General features: G+C 42.8%; 1 protein-coding gene across 1 annotated transcript in view; it reads left to right on the forward strand.

Moving 5' to 3' along the window:
• The window catches only part of midn (midnolin), a 21,850-nt gene extending 460 nt beyond the window's left edge, over positions 1 to 21,390 (forward strand). The window contains exons 2-8 of the mRNA XM_079808359.1: positions 1,831 to 2,062; positions 4,023 to 4,110; positions 4,194 to 4,256; positions 10,490 to 10,954; positions 11,069 to 11,189; positions 11,343 to 11,654; positions 18,219 to 21,390. Of these exons, the coding sequence (XP_079664485.1) occupies positions 1,831 to 2,062; positions 4,023 to 4,110; positions 4,194 to 4,256; positions 10,490 to 10,954; positions 11,069 to 11,189; positions 11,343 to 11,654; positions 18,219 to 18,481 (1,544 nt within the window). The 3' untranslated portion in view covers positions 18,482 to 21,390. The remainder of the gene's footprint in view (positions 1 to 1,830; positions 2,063 to 4,022; positions 4,111 to 4,193; positions 4,257 to 10,489; positions 10,955 to 11,068; positions 11,190 to 11,342; positions 11,655 to 18,218) is intronic.
• Positions 21,391 to 22,186: the final 796 nt, after the last annotated feature.

The raw sequence follows: 22,186 nt of genomic DNA on the forward strand, positions 1-22,186 counted from the left end.
TGCATATTTTTTTCATAATAGATACTGAGTTCTGCCTAAAGTTTCCTTTTTTTCTCCACGGAAGAAAGTAAGTCAAATGGGTTTGGATGAACATAAGTGTATGAGAAAATTCAATTTTGCGTGAACTTTTCCTTTCAGTAGCAAAGAATGAGGCTTCTAAGCTTCCACTTGAGGTGTATGTCTTGCTTATACGACAAAAAAAAAGAAGTTTGTTTTGGACCTGCTTCGTATAAGTGGGCTTTTACCTCTTTTGGCCACTGGCAGGCGCTAAAAGCACACCGTAAATTGTAGATGGATATGTTTTTCTCACACGGGTTCACATAAGTCAGTGATGGCTCTGCTCATGCACCACGTGAATGAGTTGTAAATTCTGGCATAAGGCACAAACACTTAAGCCTTATGCCAGCTTTTTTTCTCTTTTTTTTGCATTTCGCAAAGCAGATTTGCTATACAACCCGAAACCAGGTTTTTTTCAGTAGTTTCAGTCTTGCTGTACACAGATAAGGTGTTATATCATAGCTGGCCCATCCATCTGTAGACGTTTGCAGACTGTAGCTTACAGCACATTTGGCACGAGAGCATGAGACTGAGTGATTGACGTAAGTGTCAATTTGTGTATCGCCCCAAGCGATGCTTACACTGGATGACTGGGACGACGTTTCCTTAACAGCATAGCCTACTGTTTTTTTTTTTTTTTTTTGGGAGGACTATTTGAATAGAGAGATAATGATAATCATAATACATGCTTTTAAACGTAAGCTGCTCACGTAGACAGATTACAGGCTCTTAGAACATGCGTGTATATTTGCATATGGGCGATTCTTCAATATCGTTAAAGCTTTTTAATTCCCCAACGATTTTTTTTGTATGTTAAATTTCTCTATATTGAACTTATCCCACACCCATGTTCGCAAAACTGCTAAGTACCGGTCATAAATTAACGTGTAAGAAGAAATGGCACAAAAAACATTTTAGGACAGGCAAACATTAGCGAAAACATATTTCCGCGAACATACATTTTACATATTACAAATATATCACCAAAATAGCTAAAAATGGGTTACAAAGCGAGCCAAAAAAAACTGACAGAAAAGTCGCCACCTAAAAGTAAGTGGGATACAAATACGCGACCTAAGACACTTTTTGTTTATAATGCGTTGTTTTGGAAACAGCCCGTTTAGTGTTGCCATTTAAACATTCAAGGTTATATTCGGTGACTTTTGTTACTTTGACAGTTTGCCTCATGAATGGTGTGGAATTGGTAAGAGTGGGCTGGAACTCCAGGACTGGAGCTCCTCGCCCACTCAGATTGGATTTGTCCTCAATGAGGAAAGCGATGTGGGGGAGAGGAAGGAGGCGGGGTTTGTGCTCCACGTGGGTGAGCCGTCCGCTCCTCCATTGGCTACGAGCGCGTGACGTCTTTACAGAAGCCTCCTCTGATTGGACGGCGCTTTTGTAGGTGTAACCATAGCTGCACAGTGGAAGTGAGATACGGCGAAACAACGGGCATTATTATGCGTGTTTCACTGGAGTTTCTCTTCGCGATGAGGGCTGGGGTTTAAAAAAAAAAAACCGTCGCGCTGGTTTCGCAGTACACTGTCAACGACAAAGGACTACAGTTTACAGAATATTCATGTTTATGCACTATCGGAAAATTAGAATTAAATACTGCTGTAAAAGAAGCTATTAATGTGGAGGCTCACCGCGGGATCGATCACCAAACGGGAATAATCATTGGGAATATTTTCCAAGAGCTTTTACAGATAGCTTTCCACTGAGAGATCCAGCCCTATCCGTCCGCTTCCATCGACCCTGTCTCCTCTATCGTAGGCTATCGAATGGACCAGCATCCGAGCGCCCGGAGCTGCAGCAGTCGCGGAGCTGCGCCGTCCTGCGAGAGCGTCTCCGGCGAGCCCCCCATGAATTTGTACATCCACTCCACCACCGGCACACGCTTCGAGCTCTCCCTTCCCGCAGAAGAGACCGTGGAAGGGCTAAAGCGAAGACTCTCTCAAAGACTGAAAGTCCCCAAAGAAAGACTCGCTCTGCTACACAAAGAAACGTGAGTAGTAGCCTGATGTGTTACTGTTAGGTGGCACGGTTGGCTGTTTTTAACAATGGTCAAAAGAACGTCAGAAGGTTGTTTTTTTTTTTTTTTTGCTGTGCTTCCTAATGGAGATTATCAGCCACCTCCGATGGCAAGCCGTTTTTACATTTATTCATTTAAACGAACTATTTTTTTTGTGTGTGTTAGTCATCCCTAATACTTATATACTTAACGTTACGTGTCTTTTCACTAGCGAATATGCATTAGATATCATGTGCATTCATATTCATTTAGTCACTAGGACTTACTCATTAAATACTATAGCGTATACAAGACTATTTCAGTAATGACAAGTAACTACTGTTATATTTATATACACTTCTGACTAGCCTAGTAGTTGCTGGTATGTATTCTAGTTTTACGAACTCATTAGGTACTAGTACTAACCGTTTAGTAATTTTTAACCATTTAAATACTGTTATTTATTTCAGTGTTCTAGTTACTAATATTGACTAAAGTTACAAGCAAAACAATTATCACTAGTGTGCAATGAGCAGCTGATGACTAACTGAATAGATAGTAGTCACTACTGGAATACGTACTAGTGTGACAAAGAAAGATAGTTACTTACTAGTACAAGAATAAGTACTAGTATTTAGTTAAGGAAATGGCTTGCCATAGGCGTATGCATCTTGGAGCTCTGGTTCATTTTGTTGCACATAGATAGCTTTCAGTCCATGTTACATATTTGTGAAGGTTGGACTGGATTGCAGTCCATGTTACATATCTACCGGGGTGTTTTTTTTTTTTTTTTTTGCGCTGACAGTCCACAGCCTCTTGAATAAAGAAATGAAAGTGATCTAAGCTGTTGACAGTGTTCTGTGGAAGTCCGTTTAATATAGGCCATGTGCAAGGTGTGCTAGAGACCTGCGATCATATCTGAAACTGTACTACCATTTCAAAACATTATGCTAGCAATATAAGTTTTACAGCTCATAAAGGGCCCAAAGGTGTTCCCCGCTGACATTAGTACATGCATATAAATAGAATGTCCTAATTTGCTTGATTAAACTGGTTCGTTTTGCTTAGTTAGAATATGCATGGCATTAGTAATTATCATTATAAACCTGATGTCGGAGGAATAAAGCTTTCCTAGTGAGACTTGCGCCGCTGTGTTAGAATATTCTAAGCGAACGTTAAGAGAATAAGGGGCAATGTTAGTTTCAGTGCAGTTTGCACATTGCCTAACAATTGCACTTGGGTGGTGGAGCTAGGAGGTGAGAGAGAAGCTCTTTTGTCACTTGCAAATGACCCTAACAGTTGCATTGTTTGTGCTTTGAATTGGGCCGATTGAAAAGCCCTCACAAGTAATCACCACCAAATTACATCATCCTTTTAAAACGAAGAGAGTCGCTTAATCTCTTCTGTTTGGTTTAGCTGCCTCCAGGCCAAGTGCTCAGTCCCTTTGTTCGGCAGGAGGTGGTGACATTTAGCCCGAGCACATGTGTGCACATTTATGCCACTAGGAAAGATATTTTTAAGGAATTGGTGGGTTAAAAATACATTTAGACAGTGTATTTGAAACATTTTGATTCATGCGGGGGTGTTTTTGGATTTAACATGCTGATTTGGATATGCACTGGTAGGCTGCACATGTACTAGCTTGCTTTTGTTTTATGTATTTGTATAAATATCTTGATAAATGTACATTGTCCGAACCAAACTGTTATTTTCATGCTGGTATTGTGTACAGTAAAAAGGAATAGTTCACTCAAAATTGAAGATTCAATCATCATTTACTTACCCTCATGTCATTCCAAAACTCTGGAACATAAAATGTATTTTAAAATTTTGGACCCTATTGACTTTCATTGTATGAATGCAGTTACATTCTTCAAAATATCTTAGTTTGTGTTTGTGTTTGGGAATTAACATGCTAGAATTGTGAAGTCTAACATCTCTTTGTCCTTTCTAGACGCCTGAGTTCAGGAAAACTTCAAGATTTGGGAATAACGGATGGGAGCAAGTTAACGCTGGTTCCGACAGTTGAAGCAGGCCTAATGGTAAAAATAGCATGAGCTACGTTCTATTTGTTGACCCTTTTTGTCACCCTCATATTGACCCTGTGGTATCTTTCTTCCTAAAGTCTCAAGCATCGAGACCCGAGCAGTCAGTAATGCAGGCGCTGGAGAGCTTGACGGAAACACAGGTAAGGTTTCACTCTAATAAGGTCATCTCAGTAGATGTTTGAATTACACAGTGGCCCATTAAAATGGACAGTTGTGCGTACACTTAACCTAATTGCCAGGGCAGCACTGAACACCCGCACTTGGCTCTCTTTTTTTTTTTTTTAAAGGATCATTTGTATGTTTTTGAAATCTCTACTGGGCAAGATGTTGCACTGACACATACGGTAATGGGATACAGATGATGCACTTCTAAGCTTTTAACTCCAAGACCTCCACACACTTACTACGCATATTTTAAGAAACACCTTCCAGTTTCTAGGCAACATCTGTGAGCCGAGGCAAACCCCACCTAGAAACCCCACCACTTTTCATATGAAAGAAACTCTGCAACTACTATTTTATGGTTATGCCACTTTCTAATGTGCATTTCCGTTTTTAGCTAATAGGTAAACCTCACGATGGAAGCTATTCTTACCTCATTTCCCTTAATGTTTTGATTGATTGGATAGCCAACCTTCACTGCATCTTCTTGCTGATATTTCGGGAAATCCTGGGTTCTTGTGATGTGTGTGCGTTTGTGTAGGAGAGTAAAGCATCAAACTGTAATGACGACAGAGGAGTGTGGTTGTGTGTACAAGGGGGGGAAAGCAGACAGGGGAGTGTTCAGGAGCTTCTCCCGGCAGCTGCAGTGTCTCCTGTTTCTGTAGAAAAGCTTCTTAACCTGCTAAAAGTGGCTCACGCTTGGCCTTTCTCATCAGAAAACCTTTTGCAGTGCCGTGCAAACGTTAGTTGTGCTTTTCTCTGATCTAATGTGCTATTTGTAGGCAGCTAACAGTGTCATATGGTTGCTTATGAAACGACCCCGTTTTAGAAATCATCATTTTAGTCATCGTTTGTGTCTTTTTTGTAGTCAGTAACATTGTCAAATGTGAGACATATCACTCTTTCAGAACTGGAATTGGTCAACACAATCGATTGTAAAAAGGGATTTGCATTCCCTTCTTGCCATGTACAACTAGTTAAGGCCAGGGTTTGTCGTTACAGTGGACGACCACATATACATAGCAGAATTCCAAGAGCTACAGTGTTAGCTTCCAGGGAAAGATCTATCTCAGACTTCCTCGTAACCAGACCGTTTTATGGAAAGGGAAGGCTTGCAATTATTGGAATGGCATTTTTCCCCTTGTTACTCTGGCCTAACAGCCTTTTCTGGCCTATAATTTAAAACTGCTGTGGTTTCGCGTGTCTCTCCATAGTCTCCACTTTTACCCTCTCCGCCGTTAAAGAGGAAGAACAGAATGACATCAAGGAGTTTCTTAGTTCCAAGGGAAAATATAGCCTAGTTTAAGCAGTCCACTTGATTGATCAGCTGTCCTCTTGAACATTTAAACACCATTTTTGCATTCGAGCAGTGCTTTGTTGCTGGAAACTCTGCCCATCAAGTAGAAATAATGACTGGTGTCTGATTCTTCCGGCGACGGAGTACGTTAATTAGAGGTTTCTGTGCTAACCCACCTCTAAAGGCAGGTAGATTGCTCACTTTGTCCTTGGGGGATAACATATCGGTTTGTTTCCGCAAGCAAGCGTTCTCGGTGCCACAGACTGGAGATGTTTTCCTGTCATAACTCTCCACCCTCTAGACACCCACCTACTCGCTTTAGAATGGGTCCGGTGCCTGTCATTGTGTCTGAAAATGGACAGATGCAAATAATGGGATTCAACAATATAGAGCGAGTCACCTCTCTGTCACCCCCTTGTCGTTTCCACCCACCCAACCCCCTTCCCAGAAGGAGCAAGGGATGAGAGTAACTGAATATGAGAAATGGATGGAGTGACGTCACCCTTGAGGAGGGTCTGGAGTGTATGTGATTACCAGGAAGGACAGTGATGAGTCAGAATGCCAGGTATAGATCGAGGACAAAAATAGAAGCGGTGGGATCGCACGTCACAAGACTCCACGGGATACCGATGGCTTTCGTGCCATATCCACAATGATTTTTATTTGCAAATATTTGAAATGGAAAAGGAGGGTGTTGGCATGTTGTTTGAACAGCTGGCACATGGGAGGAGATATTCGTTTGCGTTAATCTGATCTGTGATCAGGGCCATGCTTATGTGTGTTTGCACAGAGAGCACTCCCGATCCAAGGGGGGCTTAGTTGACATGGGCAATCACTTGGATTCGTGACTGTTCTTGTTTCCCATCCGCCTTTGTGATTGAAGTGCTTGGTTTCGTGACTGAACTGAAAAGGAGGGAGGGAGGGGGACTATGGAGAACTTCTCTTTAGCCGATAACCAAGTCACCAGCTTTTTTTAATTAGTGTTCAACTCCTCTTCTGTACTGAGCTGTTACTTTTTTAACACTGTTCCTTATTTTTGTCATTCTTAGTGTTTTTTTTAAGTCATTAATTAATGCTGAGTCCCTTGGTTGTAGATATTTTGAATCCCGTTGGCTGCAAGTGTGACACGTCTGTTTTGACTCAGTCTCTCGCCTACCCAGACTAATCTGTTCAGTCATCTGAGGAAAAAGGTGTTGCGCTTTCACGGCGCATATCTTTGATGGTCACCCGGAGCTCAGAGAATGAGGAAGAGGGGACACGGCAGGAGCAAAAATTGAAGATGCCGTCATCATTTGCCTCGTGTTCTTCCAATCCTGTATGACCTTTCTTTATTCTGTAGAAGAAGGAAAAAAATCTCAGTGTTTTTTAAATAAGAGAGTGTGTATTTTTTCAATTGGACCCAATTTTGTTCATTCTTCAGAATATCTTCTTTTGTGCTCAACAGAAGTAGTCGTCAAATAGGTTTGGAACAACATGACACATGAACAAGGATGACAGCATCTTAGTTTTTGGGTGAACTATCCCTTTAAATTAATCGTCTGCCTTAAAATGATTTAGTTTTGGTCTGCAGACATGATGGAAAGAGGCTCCTTGCAGGTTCCGAATGATCGAATTTAGCCTTTACCCACTGAATCCTCAGCGTTCAATCTCATGTAGACCTTGAGTAGGTCAAACCCCTCGAGTGAAATCTTTGAAGGTAGCCTTCTCTTCAGGGTTTGAAGAAAGATGCAAGTGATTGATTATTGTAAAGGAGCTTGTTATTGCATCCACACTCTCCGTGCCCCTTTGTGAAGACTATACCCCCTGGTGCCTTCAAAACCAGCCAGTCGATGATGAGGGTTAATAAGCTGGTTTTTAACTTTCCATGTTTGCCGAGGAATTTGAAAGGTGACCAGTAGTCTTTCAGTCATGCTTGGTATCAAAAGAACCTGTTTTCTGATTTGACCCCTCATAGATGGTTGTTTTCAGACTGTGGGTGAACGTCAGCCTGGTGCTGTTCCGAGCTCCTGCCCCGTAGCTCCTGTGCTACAGAAGAAACCGCCTGCAAATGAGTTCCTTGAACCGCAGGGACCCCAATAAATAAAACTGTCAGCTATAGAGTTGGGAGAGAGGGGGAAAAAAAAACGGAAGGAGCCAGAGGCGTACTCTCACTGAATATTTCATCAGCATCTACTGGCATCCTCACACCCCTCCACCCTCTCTCTCGCTACAAGGTTTCTCCCCCAGCCCTCCTCCCCTGTCTCCCCTTATCATGTTTTCTTTCTCTCTCCTTCACTCGCTCTTCACTGCATAGCAACCGCAGCCCACTGCAGAGCAAAATGCCTCCCCAACAAATCAAAATGGACGAAGTGCAAAGATAAAGGAATAGTAGTGCTAGTCAGTTTCAGGTGAACCAATGTTGGCTCATCCAAGTATAGAATTCTTCAACAAGGCAACTTGTTGCCATAGACATGTCAGCATCTACCTTGTAGCCTTTTAAATGAACCCAAACAGAATATGCAGACTTGTCCCGCATTTTCTGCACTGAAATTTGCAGAATGAATGGGGATATGCAAAAAAAAAGAAGTGTTTTAAATTTGTCTCTCTGACTTGTTTTCTAGTAAAATGTCTAAAAATCCTTTAAACAAGACCAATTTACATAAGAAAACTCTGCATCAAGAGATTTGTTTCCATACAAGTTATGCTCTGGCAGATTTTGTTCACTTTTAGGGAACTTTAAAGTTTTTTGAAAACAAAAAGTCTTAATATTTTCGGTTTAGTTTCAAATGATTAAAAACAAATCTTGTTTTACGGATACTTTATCTGGAAAATTACATAAAATACTCGTTATATTTTTTTCTGCATTGTACAGCATTATTATTGATAGCTAAAAGCACATTAGCCTAAATGTTAAATAAACCAACATGTAAGGGACAAGGAATGCTTAAAGTTGAAAAAAAACCGAGGCCACAGTTTGTGATCTCTAGTTGTTTATTTTTCATGTAGTGAGTGCAGAAAGGGTGGATCCAGGTAGGCCTCTGGCTTCAAAAGCATTTCCAAGCCAGTGTCAAGTGTACTCGGTTATAGAACTTGATCTGTGTGCCTTGACGAGAGAGAGAGTCAGTGGCCTTCAGAACAAAGAGACCTGTGCAAACGTACACTTGTGGTCTCTTTGGAGTACCTTATCCATTTTAGGCATTATAGACTACATGTTGACACTTCAGGCTCCATACACTTGACAGATTCTATATAGCTGTGTTACAGATCTAGCCAAAGTCTGGAATTTCTGGCCACAAGGCTTCCAAAACTCTTTTGATGATAACTAAATATGGGCGTTCTTCCACAAGCACATAGACTGTCCATAATGGCCTGTTAATATATCTTAGTTTTTCCAGTCATTTGAAGAACGTTGTTCAATGTATACTTGTGCACACATTTCTCAGATGCCGTGTAAGTGAAGACGGTAGATCTGTAAACCCGCTGTGGTCATTCGTTTATTGCACCAGAAGCGTGTGGGCTGGCCGATGTATTGACAAAGGTCTGTGTGACTCAAACTGACGGCTGTTGTGGGGAATATCTCTGCAGACCATGTCCTCGCCTTTCAGAGTCACTTTTACTGGTTTATGGGGGTTCACGCACTCTCTCATTTTGTGGGATGAGTCTGGGCTTTGAGTGAGTCAGTGAGATGCTAGGGCTTTATGATGACTGATCTGCAAGGCTAATGTGGGGTCTGGCACGCTTTACGTGATGATTCGCAGGCCCAAATAATTTTAATTATTAGTGCTTAGATGTTCAGTGCACTCCTTGCTGCAGATATTCAAAGCCTTTATCCCATTGCAAAGTCGCTCTGCTATATGGTAATGGAAGCAAGTAATTATAGGGACCTTTTGTTGGAGTCTGATTTGCGCATTTGATGCAAATCAACTCCCAAGACAGCTGTCAGTCAAGGGTGGGATCCGCCCTCACTTTGGGGTGAGCCACCAATTTCACAAATTACGTTTAAATGGGTTGCAATCAAACTTGACAGGATATTTAGTGTATTTTCTTTTCATTTTATGAGTTCATTGTCATACATGGATCTCAAGGGGGATAAAAAAAAAAAAAAAAATAAAAAAAAACGTAATTCTTCTCAAAGATCGAATAAGGGTGTCCGTTTCTGGTTCTCCACATCTGTCAGTGAAATGCACAGAGTGGTAAAGGTCACTCGACTGTGAGAGTGGCTGTTCGATGGAAAAATAGATCAGCAAAAGAGCTAGCGAAAAAACAATGGAGGGTAGACTCCAGTGATTCAAAAAGGTTAACAACAGGTCAGTCAGCACAAGCACACTCGGACGATGAATAGATCTGCTGCGGGAATCTTCATGGTTTTCACTCTTTTTTTTCTAGTACCTTTTGATTCTTCTTTATTTGTGTATTAGTCATTCTGAATCTTGACATATTTATTGTTATACATAGGTGTAGTTAGAACATCCTCAGAATGTGGCAGATGCAACAAAGAGAGTCTGAGGGTTGAGATCGAACAAGGAGAAGGTTGTTTTGAGTGTTTGGAGAGCAAAGTCAAGACAAGCACTCTGTATTTCTCGCCTTGTTTTCAAGGGGTCGGAAAGACCCATGGCTCAACTACCATTCTGGGTACTCCTAAAATGGACAAGCCTTTCCGGTCCAGCCTTTCAAACAATTAGCTATTATGTGACTGTGTGGCGAGTGGGTCTGCATCCTGTTTCTATGGCAGATTTTTCAGGCCTGGGGCCAGACAGAAGTTAGTGTTTCGTGGGTGTGCTGAATGGTAGAGTGTTGTGTGTATGTGTGTGCCTTTTGTATACTTCTGCTTATTCATAAAAAGGCATTCACTCATATTGCCAAATTCTTTTCCAGTCTATAGCAGTACAAATGGAATTACTAAAGCCACCCCCCCTCTTCATTTCCTGTCCACAGGTCAGTGATTTCCTGTCTGGCCGGTCTCCTTTAACCCTGGCTCTGCGAGTAGGCGATCATATGATGTTTGTCCAACTGCAGTTGGCAGCGCAGCACTCGGGCGGCCCACAGTTACAGCATCGGCATCTCATATCACGCGGGAGTTCAGAGGGCACAACAGGACAGTCTCATGGAGCTTCAGGCTCTGCCTCTGGGATGGCGAGGGTTTCACACAACCCCCACCCACATCACCCGCACCCACATCCTCACCATCCAAACACAAAGCTCCCATCTAACCCTGCAGCCGCCCCACCTTCCCCCTCTATCCCATCTGTTCCTCCCATGTACCCCACCTCAGCCTCAGGGCACTGTAGCCCTCCACCGAACCATTCTCAACTCCCTGGAAGTTTTCTTCACTCCCCACAGCCGTCTTCGGCCTGTCCCACCTCTCTAAGCAGCCCCAGTCCTGCAGTTTCCTGTCCAGAGGTGAGCCACTGTTTGTCCTACATTACAATTCAGTAATTTTGTATAATTATGGCAATAGTTGATTTAATAGAAGATGTACAAACCATACTGACCACTGGCCCATGTTTTGCACAGGCCAACTGCACCGCAAAGACATCTGGCAACTGTAACACTCCCTCACGATCCCGCAAACCAGGCGCTATCATTGAAAGTTTTGTGAACCATGCTCCTGGAGTCTTTTCTGGGACATTTTCAGGTACAACTTCTCAATAAGTTTATTAGTTAATAGGCTCAGCATACAATGTCAGTTCTCCTATTTATATAGAAGATTAGTATAATCTTCTATTTATATTTTAATTAACCTATATTTATAGTCTGTATCTAATATCTATATTGGTTCTTCCCTAAGGCACTTTGCATCCCAACTGTCAGGACAGCACCGGACGTCCCAGGCGGGACATAGGCACTATCCTCCAAATCTTAAATGACCTTTTGAGTGCCACCCGGCATTACCAGGGTATGCCACCATCGCTCACGCAGCTCCGCTACCAGACCCAGTGCAACAGCCCAAGTTCGCCAGCACCATCACCATCACCACCGCCCTCACCTCCCCACACCCCCGGACTAACTGGCCTGCCTACCACAGTGCCCTCCGAGACTCAGCCCACCCTCCACCCACTGGTGCAGTGCCAGAGCCAGATCCGCATGTGCAAGCCTCCCGGTAAGTTTTATTGCATTTGCCAGAATTTTGACTTTTTACTGTAGCCAAAGTATTTAGGTTGTAGCCAAGAATCTCAGGATTCAAATCCAAGGCAGTGTTAACATAGCTTCAGAAGGTCCAAGACAAGGGTGTGAGGATAAGAAAAGTGAAGATGTTAGAGAGGGGGAGGAAGAACTAGGCTTGTTCTTTCAGGCCCTGGTAGTCATGCTTCAGCAGCCACAGCATGTCTGGCTTTGTCTCTGTGCTGACGGTGTCCTCTTTCCTCTGAGAGGCAAAGAATGGGGGTGGACTACTCTGTTACCAAGAGGAAGGAGGCAGAGAGCCAGAGCGAGAGAGATAACGAAGCGAGATAGCACTCATAGACGTGTGGCAGGTACCCCGCTCTGTCTGGTAAAAACTGATTATCTGGGGCAGCTCGCTTTAGCGCTGAGGAGGAAATTGAACTGCTCTGTCATGAAACACCACTGTTGGAGAGTACAGAGATAATGAAGAAATATCATCCTAGCACTGTTCAAAGCTCGGGCCTGTTATCAATCTAGACTAGATTAAAAGCATACCAAGCTAACGCTGCACAATATGAAAACACATCATCAACTACTTGGGTGGAATAACTTCGGTCACTCGATTTTCACAAAAGGGGAGGGATCCCTACGCGTTTTTTGTGACGATGCATACATTTCCTATATTTTAACCCCTCTTTTGCTTGCATAATGCTCAGTCATTGGCCCTCTCTTTATACTGCTCCCACATTGAAATTCAATGGGCCATCCTACTGGTTCCCCTCTTGCTCATCTGCAAAAACTGTCCCAGCAGCCAGGGCTAGTCAATGGACGCTTGTTTTCATATCAGCCTTTAAATAGAGATTTACACAATATATATGAGCTCCAAGAGAATGCTCATTGTGTTTGAAAGTCAGCAAGAGGAGGCGGAGGGAAAATACCAAGAGTCCATTCATAAAATTGTTGTTTATATCCGGCCAGTGACTGCCCACTGATTAATTGGCAGTTCCTCTTGGGCAAGAGAGAAAAAGGGAAGGGCGCTGTGCCTTTTTTCTGGACAAAACTGCCTTGCGTGTCAACATGTTTGTGATCCCATGTTGTAGGGCAAGATTTAGCCTAGCTGTGAGATCGCTAGACAGTTATTTTGATCTCCTGAAGACCTTTATCTCTTAGCACCTGGTGACCAACATTGGACAGGGCACTTTCATGACCCCTTTGAAATGTCACATACTTTTAGCAGGGTATCATCATTTCTCACTATACTGTATACTTGATGTGATTGCAGACCAAACGAACCCGATATCCCCACCATACTCGTTTTGACATCCATCTATGCACAGTGTTGTTGGACTCTTCTAGACATTTGGCCTCGACAAACTGTAGTCAGTGTATGCAGGGGTTGGAGAGAATATGGGGGATGGAGAGCTGGAGGTGCAAAGAGGGTCGCCTATTCTTGACTCAAATTCCTGTGCTCGCTGGGGTCTCTCAGAGCACTTTGGCCACTGCAGGCAACCTCTTTGTTTGAGCTAGCGTGCTCAAATAGTGCAGTAGTGTATCAGCCTCGCCTTTTGTAGACTGAAAGAGTGAAAGAATGAAAGCCTGTAGGTTTAAAACTTAGGGCTGGCCTTTAGATTTGGTATTGCCTGGCCACAGCACTGAATGGAGGGAGGAAAGGGGGATGAAATGACTCAAACTGGGAGGGAGCGGATAATGCAGGAATGCTTTCGCCCCTCAATGTTCTGTACTATCTGTCAGCTCAGGTTAGTTTAGTTTGGGCTGTGCAAGAGCGTCAGGGTGGAGCTGTATTTTAGAAGGCTGAGAGAGAAAGAACAAGGAACGGTGCTTGAATTCCTCCCCTCGCTCATTTAATCTGACCAAAAGCAAATGCTCCTGGCTGCTGTGTACACACTGCAGCAATATGAAATGTCAAGATTTCAGTCCTCTTTGTCCTGGGCTCCCTGGTGCTTAAACATTGCCAAGTTCTTTTCCTAACCCAAAAGAGACAGTTTGCCTCTGTGCGGATCGCTTGATCAAGTGCCCCAGGGCTCTCACCATGTCACTGTGGTGCTCAGACCTGCCCAGCTCGACCGAGGGTTAAATAATTAATTCCCCCTCCTTGCTCACTGCCAACAAGCATGTAAGAAACCCCCCAGGCTGACTATCCTTAGCTGCTCATCATGCGGGGGCCATGGCTAGCCATATCCGATGTCTTTTATTGCTCCTAGTATGCAAATTGTGGTCATTCGAGACCACGGCTTCCTGCAGGGTCATTGATGCCATCGCATCAGAGAAGCAATGGAGATGTCAGGCTTTGGCCGCTCCCCTGGTTTAGTTCTTGCTAGGGGTGCAGATGGCTGAACACAATGCCTGTCCTATACTGTGCACCCACTCCGAGCTCCTCCCAACCTAGAGGCAACACTGGCGCCCATCCCAGCTCTCTGGGAGTTAGCTACAGCTGGCTTATAGAACAGGAGTACCTACTGATCTCAGAGTACATCTTAACAGGAGCATTGCAAAGGCTTGAGAATTATAAGAGATTATTTTCCTGGGGGCAAAGCTGGTCACTCTGTTAGAAGATCCTGAAGAGTTTTGGTTGGACAAAGCAAAGGCTATAAATGGCTATAGATGGGTCAGTGTCCCATAAGATTGGCCACAATCAAGAAAATCTTTTCAAATTGAGTCTAAAACGTGCCATGTTCTAGAAATGTACTCTTTGTATATATTTAGTTTTTTCCCCCCTTTTGATTCAGTTTGAAATCAGGACAGTTTTTTACCTTTATGCCTCCAAAATATAACAAAATAAATTGTAATACCTAAATTAAAAGCATGATCATCATAGAGGATGCGTATTCAACAACTCATTTTATGAGTGAATTGCATTTTCAAATTCGGGTAAATCAATAGATCTGGACAAAAAATAACCATTAGATGCCAATGCTTGATGTCTGACACTCTGTGACATACTTTTGTGTAACTCCCTCCTCCACTGCCAAGACATCTCCCCTTGATGTAGAGTGATTGCTGCACCCAGACTCGAAAAGATCACAAGACTTATTAAGACAAACAAACAAGTCAAAGACAAGTGTTAATTAATCTTTTAATAGATCAATGGCAAAAGGGAAGCTCAGAGAGACTGCCAGATCGCTGTATTGTGGGCAGACACATTGGTTTGGGCTTAATGTTTACCCAAAACCCTGCTTAACTGACCTAATACCTGCAGACAGGCCAACAGCCTCATCGATCGGGTAAAAATCCTCCCTCCATTGCTCTCTCTCTCTCTCTCCTCATTCTTAATCCTCCTCCTTTCCATTTTCCCCTCTCACGTGGTTATCAGCACTCGGTCTGAATCTTTCTCCCTCCATGCAGGGATCAATACATTCTCATACATCAGCTCGTTCCCTTCAAAAAGCATGAGACGAGCGCATAACATCCCAGCTTTTGTTCGCCAGCACGCTGCTACTTTTTAGATTCCAGAGGGATTTTTTGTGTAATCTCTTCCACCCTCCATGGCTTGTTCTCAGTTGCCTATTTCTGTCTTTATTTATGTTCCTCTGAGGCCTCCGTCACGAGGCTGTATTGAGGAGGAGGGGCGTGGGTGGATGCGGGTACTGGGGGAGGGGGTTCGAAAGAAGGCCAGGTGTATATCTCATGTGCGGGCCCGAACAGCTGTGTGACAGGAGGCGGGGCCAGGGTTGTTTTGTCCTTTCCTCCCCCTGCTCCTTTCCTCTGAGGCTTGGGCAGAGCTTGTCACAAGCCGTTTTTTTTTCCCCTAACCCCCCCTAATTTGAGCCGTGGGCCTGAGAATGTCGAGTGCGCAGTGAGGACACTGCAGCACACACGGCTCGCTCTGAGACAATGCATCGTTGGTGAAGGAGGATGAGGGGAGGAAGGGAAGGGCAGAGAGGGTGAACACAGGGGGGAGGTGCTTTTTCTGTCCGTGATGTTCACTTGGAATCGTCGCTGGCAGCAAAATAACTCTCTGTTCTTGTCCACCCACCCCCCGTATGTGTATGAGTCCAAACCTTATCATAGGGAGGGGTCTAGGAAGCACGAAGGGACAGAGAAGGGAGAGCTTTTGCATTGCTTGTTCTGCCTTTGTTCCCAATGTATCCCACCCCCCCTACCTCAGCCGTTCACTCTTTTTGCACTCACGACAGCTTAGGCGGATCTGTTGGGATGACTTCAGGCTGGTGAGCCATGCCACAGCCTAATAATAACCCCCCTAAATGGGTGCATTGAGTCTCCCCCCGGGCAGCCACGTTCGTCCTTATAATGATGCGGGGGCTGTTCGAAACATTCAAGTTAAGTTTGTTTTTCCTTGCAGCACAGTCCCCAAGCCATGCCAAACTAGTGGCGATGTTTTCACAGTGTCCGTGGTTCTGTTTGGATGGGCGACTGTGTGAGAAAGTACATTGGCAGAGGCCACAGATTCTCACAAAGAACAAAAAGGAACTTGGCTTGGTAGCAAAGGGTCTGCCTTAATGTCTTTGAGACCATTGTGAGCTTCGTACAATACCTTGACAGTGGCATACCGTGCCCAGTGCCGTTAATGAGCTCCTCTGCTTTTTTTCACCTCGCAGAATTTTGTAGTTAGGTCCCTTGGGGCACCGCTGCCTCACGCAGCAAGGTTTTTTTCCACTAGCCCCAGTTGGTATGCAGAGAAGAGCTGACAGGCTGCAAGGTGAGGTGGCTGGCCTACTTTTGAGGCCCAGAGTTGCAGTGAGACTCTTTCAAAGGGCAGATGAAGGAGAAAAACATGTGTAAGCATAGAAACCCGTTCTGAATGGTTTATCTGTTCCGTTTGTGCAGTCGAACAAAGACCTTCTTAACTCGTAAAGTCCTATAAGACCAGAACCACTCTAATCATGCTAAAATGCCAGAGCAAGCCCCAAATCTGATTTGTCTAACCAGGTTAGGAAGGAACTGTGGTGTTGTTGTTTGTACAGCCTGTTCTTTCTCTACAAATATCCAAATGATTAAAACCACCACTTACATTTATATCGCAAATCCTTCCTAGATGGCTTAAACCCACCCACCCTGGAAAGGTATTAAGTAAAGGGGGAAATTGAAGCGCCACAAAATCCTGATTTCATTTGGATATGGAGAGGTGGATGAAATTGATTAGCGAATGAGAATATGCATCTGGGCTGTTTTTCTATTGCACTCTGGGTGGAATTCCAGAGCATATCTTTCTCACTCTACCTCCTTGTCTGTCTTTCTCTCCAGAGGTATTGGGGAGGGGTGAACCATGTGTGCATATGGGGGTGGGGGTCTCGGTATTGGGGGGGTTGGGTGGGTGATTACTCGTTCAATAAGCTCAGGCCAGGAAAAGAAAGGGGGAAAAAAGGGCCCGGCTCACTTCGCTTACAATTTCCATTCGCTTGCATTTTCTATTGAAAGCCAATAGCAGTGTCCTCGCCTGGAGATGGATTGCTGCGCTAGAGCTAAGGTTTAATCAATAGGTCTTTTTAATTTGCCATCGATCCATGTTAAAAGCTACTGCTGCTGGTGCTGTGTGTGTATGTGTGGCGGAGCACATGCGATGAAAGTCTATGCTCGGGATTATTGACATTCTAGCCGGCTATTTCATTATTTAATTCTGGGATAGTTCCTAATGGAGCTGGCTAATAGATTGTGGTTTCTTTTTCTCTTCCATTCTCTTGAATATATTTATAAATGAAAGGTTTAGGGTTGAGCTGTGGAGTGGAAAACCCCCTTGTGTTTTTCCCTCCCTAATTGGCGCATTAGCTGCTAAAACCTTAGCATTGTTTGTGAGATTAGAAAGTGCAAGGTGTTTGCTTCCTGTTAAAGAAATTGTATCGCTTAGGAATGTGTGTGCGCACGCACAAGTAGGCGTAGGTCTCCCTCTCGGGCGTGTAGGTTCCTTTGTGAGAACGCACTTCTCCCTTTTGCGTATCTCAAGGGCAAGCCTGCCAGGACATTTTGAGCCACTTCTGATAAGGGAAGAGAGAACTTGCTGCCACATACTGGGATGCTCTTCTAAAATGAGACTGCAGCAGAGTGTGCTTATTTCTGTACTGACTAAAAGAGAGCGAGAGAGTGATGGGCCGGAGGTAATCGCAGCATGCCTTTTTAAGCACATCGACGTCACCACTCAGACTTTAGTTTATTTATTCAGCACCCGGCCTTTGATAACATTCAGCAGGATCAGCAGTCGGGATCCAAAGCACTGAGTCATTCTGTCCTAGACCAAATATGTACTGCCCCAGCACTTCCCCCTGCTGAAAACACTAGTGTATATAGTCACCACCTTATGTTGTGTTTTGGATGCTAGTCATTAGCTTGGGATCATTTAATTATTAATTAACGGCATGAGTGTTGCAATTTTAAGATTGCCCATTATCCATCCATCTCAAGATTCTGTTATAGTCTGTTGTGCTTGAGTTAACGTTTTGATTTCGGAACCGTGTAGTTTTTCACGTTGTTAGCAACTTCAGCTAGTTTAATCTAACATAATCAGTGCCAAGTAATCTGAACCGACAATTCAAGGCTTGACTAACTCCTTCTTGACTCTAACTTGTGCTCTGTCTCCCTGGTTTTTCAGGAGACCGACTGCGTCAGACGGAGAACCGAGCCACGCGCTGCAAGGTGGAGCGACTGCAGCTGCTCATGCAGCAGAAGCGTCTCCGCAGGAAGGCCCGGCGAGACTCCCGTGCCCCGTACCACTGGCTCCCCAACCGCAAGGCCGGGCGCAGCAACAGTAACAGCAGTATGTCTAGCGAAGGCTCCCTGGACCTGGACTTTGAGGACTCTGTGTGGAAGCCCGACGTCAAAGCTGATATGAAATCGGAGTTCATCATGGCCTGAAGGGGCAACGGTTGCACCCTTTTCGAGGAAGATTGGGGTTTACACTTTAGAGAGGAGAATTTCCGAAGACTGTAAACACAGACGCACATTCAGAATCTGGTAGGCTTTACTCCTCGTCTATCCTGTGGCCACAAAGACTTTACACAAAGGAAGATTCATAGACTTTTACTTACCTTACGTCCTTGATAGACTACGATCTTGGAATAGACTTTAATTTCCAAATGACGATGTTTGGATATGGATTGGACTGATGAACAGACAGAATTTGGACTCTGAACGTCCAAGAAGTAAACTCAAACGAGCATAGCAGACGTCATCGGTGTTGGGATTTGTTTTTCTCTTTCTTTTTTTATGTTTTTCCTTTTTTTTTTATCCGGGGGAAGATCCATCCAGGCCAAATAAAGGGCATGATGAACTGACAAAAATCAGATACTGATCCTACTTCCTCCTTTTTTCGTTACGAATGGGCATTCACAGTTCAAGAATCATTTGAAGGGGGTTATCTTTGTTTTCAAGTCCTGTTTTTCTTGAATCATGATGATTTCTGAAACAATATGTAGCATTACCCACAAAGCATTCAGGTTTTTTATCTCGTAGACGAGGAGGGTTCATTTGCACACACACCTGTGATTTGAAAAAGACAAAAGATATCATAAGCAGGAGATGGCACAGTGCATGTTTAGTATATAAATGTACAAAAAAAAGTCTTTCTCAACAACAGCTCAGTAGAGTCAGAGGTTCAAGTAGGAAACTAGAACATGAAACGAAACAAAAATATGCTGATGCGATTTGAAGATCCGAGGCTTGTGAAGTCGGTTGTTTTTAGTACATATATATATAAAGAACGACTTTTCTTTTTTACCTCCACGAAAACAAACAAACCAACCAAATGTAAAACAGAAGTTGCTCAGCAAGGCTCAAGTCAAGCTGTGAAATGAATCCGATGTTGTATAATCACTTAAATACATTACTGTCTAAATGTGTATTATAGAGAGAGTGGTGGGGTGCCAGAAGAATAGTTTACAAATGTGCATTATAATGGCAGGGTGGAATCTCTCATTTATGCATTCAACTTAACAACCCGCCGTTCGAGGGTTTTATCCCAGCAAACACTGACAGTTGTGACACAATTTCAACAAGATTACCCTTATTTGTCCGTTCGACCAGACTTCTTCCCACGTAAACATCCAGACCGGAGCGTATCTCCCCCTTTACACTCTGATAGTGCCTCATCCGTAGACGCACTGACATATTCAATCAGGCGTTCCACAGACAGACGGTTCTGCTGCTATATGGGACTTCTCTTTGCATGCAAAATTGTGAATTATCCTGATCCTTTTTTGTAGAAAAAAAAAATAATAATAATAATACTGAGAAACTGGTGCTGAAAAGAAAAGATATACAAGCATGAATTTGTGAAAAATGAAGGGGGAAAAAACCCAGACATTTGCCCCAGCTATTTCTTTTTTCTTTCTTTTTTTTGAATTCGAAACGTGATGTTACATATCAGTCGCAAACCAAAACAGGACTGGAATTCTACTGTACATGGATCATTCCTGGACTAAGGAACAATGGGACATTTTCTACTCCCAACATCCAAGGGATCCTCTGAGCAAACCCCCGACACTCCTATTGACCTGTCCAGATGCGGACTAACAGGGATTGTTAGCAAGCAACATTCGCCCCTAATGACTACTTGGAAATAAACGTGAAAATGTCCTAAACCACATCGATGTTGCACTCACTGAGTTTGCAATGAGATTACCTACCTGAAAGGGAACATTGTCTTTTCCTTTTTTTTTTCTGTTCAAGTGGCCTTAACGTTCATTATCTAAACACTTGCAGAGTGGTGGACAACATAGGGATGTTTCTGTTGGTTTTTTTGGTCCTGTGTCTTTGTTAAAGCATCACTTTTCCGGGGCAATTTTTGTGTTTAGGAGGTGGAGGCTCTATTATGTCAAGGCTTCGGTGCCTTAAAGTTATGCCCTGTCGTGTGTACAAAAAAAAAAATCTGAACAAATTATTTGCATTTATGCAGGTTTTTATCAATTTATAGGAGCTCTGGTAGAATATTGTCTTTTATGGTTTGATTGTTACAAGTCACAACCTGGAGGTTAAACAGGTTCCATCAGTGTGTTCCGTTGTTTGTTTGATTACGTCCCTTGAACCCTGCTGTCCCACAAAGAAGCAACAAATTTACAAATGTTAATTGAAAAAAAAAGGAAGTTTCAACTGCAGTGCTATAGTGACAAAGTGCCCTAACTCTCAACTGAGAAGTCCTTTAAGGACACATTGACAACATGCACTTCCCTTCTTCTCAGATAAATGACTTCAATGGATGATTTCTCCCTTCCCCCCAAGAAAATCATTATTTAATTTTTATATATGTATGAAATATACTCTGTGTGTGCCTCACCTATATGTAAAACGGTAAAAAAAAAAAAAAGTGAAAATGAAAAAAAGCATAGGAGATGATCTGAGTTTTAGGATAAGGGTAATTGAGGGTGGAGGGAGGGAACGGGGGGCATTTTCAATAGTTTGTTGGAGTTCTGATCACATCATTTAAGTTGCCTGTTCTTTCTTGTAGCCAATGAAAACTGATTACAAGAGTCGAGAAAAAAAAAACAATTTACAATGTTCTAGCTATAGACCGGTGTAGCACATGTGTGACTGTATTAATTTATGAAACCAAAATGGTAACTGTGAATTATGTATTTCTTTGTGCTTTTTTTAAAGTGGGCAGATGGTGGAAAAAAGGGCGTTGCTGTGCCCTGTTTTGTTTTTGTGGAATATAATGGAAATAATCAAGTTAAAAAAAAAAGGAAAATATCTAAATATATTTTTTTCTTAAGCAATACATTTCAGTGTGACTTGTGATAGGACATTTTCTTTTTTTAGGTAATAAATTGAAAGAAAAAAATGACTTTTTGGTGTATTTTGTGTTTTTTGTCTATGTGTGACTTCATCCCATGTGGAATTTACAAGTTGGGGGAGAGCGGGGCACAATAATGCGGGATTAGTTGTAACACACATGGTTTAACACTTTCCACACATTCCAGGATGAAGAAACTTAGTGTATTTTCTAGTTACCATATCAACACTATATAGAAAAAAAATTGCATCAAAATTAAAAAATCTTTGGAAGATATCACTGAACATTTATTTAACCATAGCAAAAGTAAATTTCTTACTTGTGTTCATTTTTAAAAATAATTCAAATCTGATATTATTGTAATCTTATATCTGTTATTTAAGAGTATATATATTTATTTAATGCTGATCTAACCAGCAGAAGACACAAGCTGGGTTAAAATCCCAGTTGTGCAGGTGGGGCATGTTGTAACACTGCGTTACATTGTGCCCCTATTACAAATATGCTATTATATTCTATACTTTTATGAGTTCTATTGAGAAAAATGTGAATAAAGACTGTGAGTCAATGTTTAGAAATGCTTAATTATTATTTTTTAACTATGCTGTATAGCAGTGTTTTGAGGTGTTTGTTGTTAAAGGGTTAGTTCACCCAAAAATGAAAATTCTGTCCTTAATTACTCACCCTCATGTCGTTCGACACCCGTAAGACCTCCGTTCATATTCGGAACACAAATGAAGATATTTTTGTTGAAAGCTGATGGCTGAGAAAGGCTTCAGATAGGCCTCCATTGGCATTCAGTACATTTACACTCCCAAGACCCATAAAAGGCA

Source organism: Gobio gobio (genome assembly GCF_949357685.1).
Source record: "Gobio gobio genome assembly, chromosome: 24".
Taxonomy (NCBI): Eukaryota; Metazoa; Chordata; class Actinopteri; order Cypriniformes; family Gobionidae; genus Gobio; species Gobio gobio.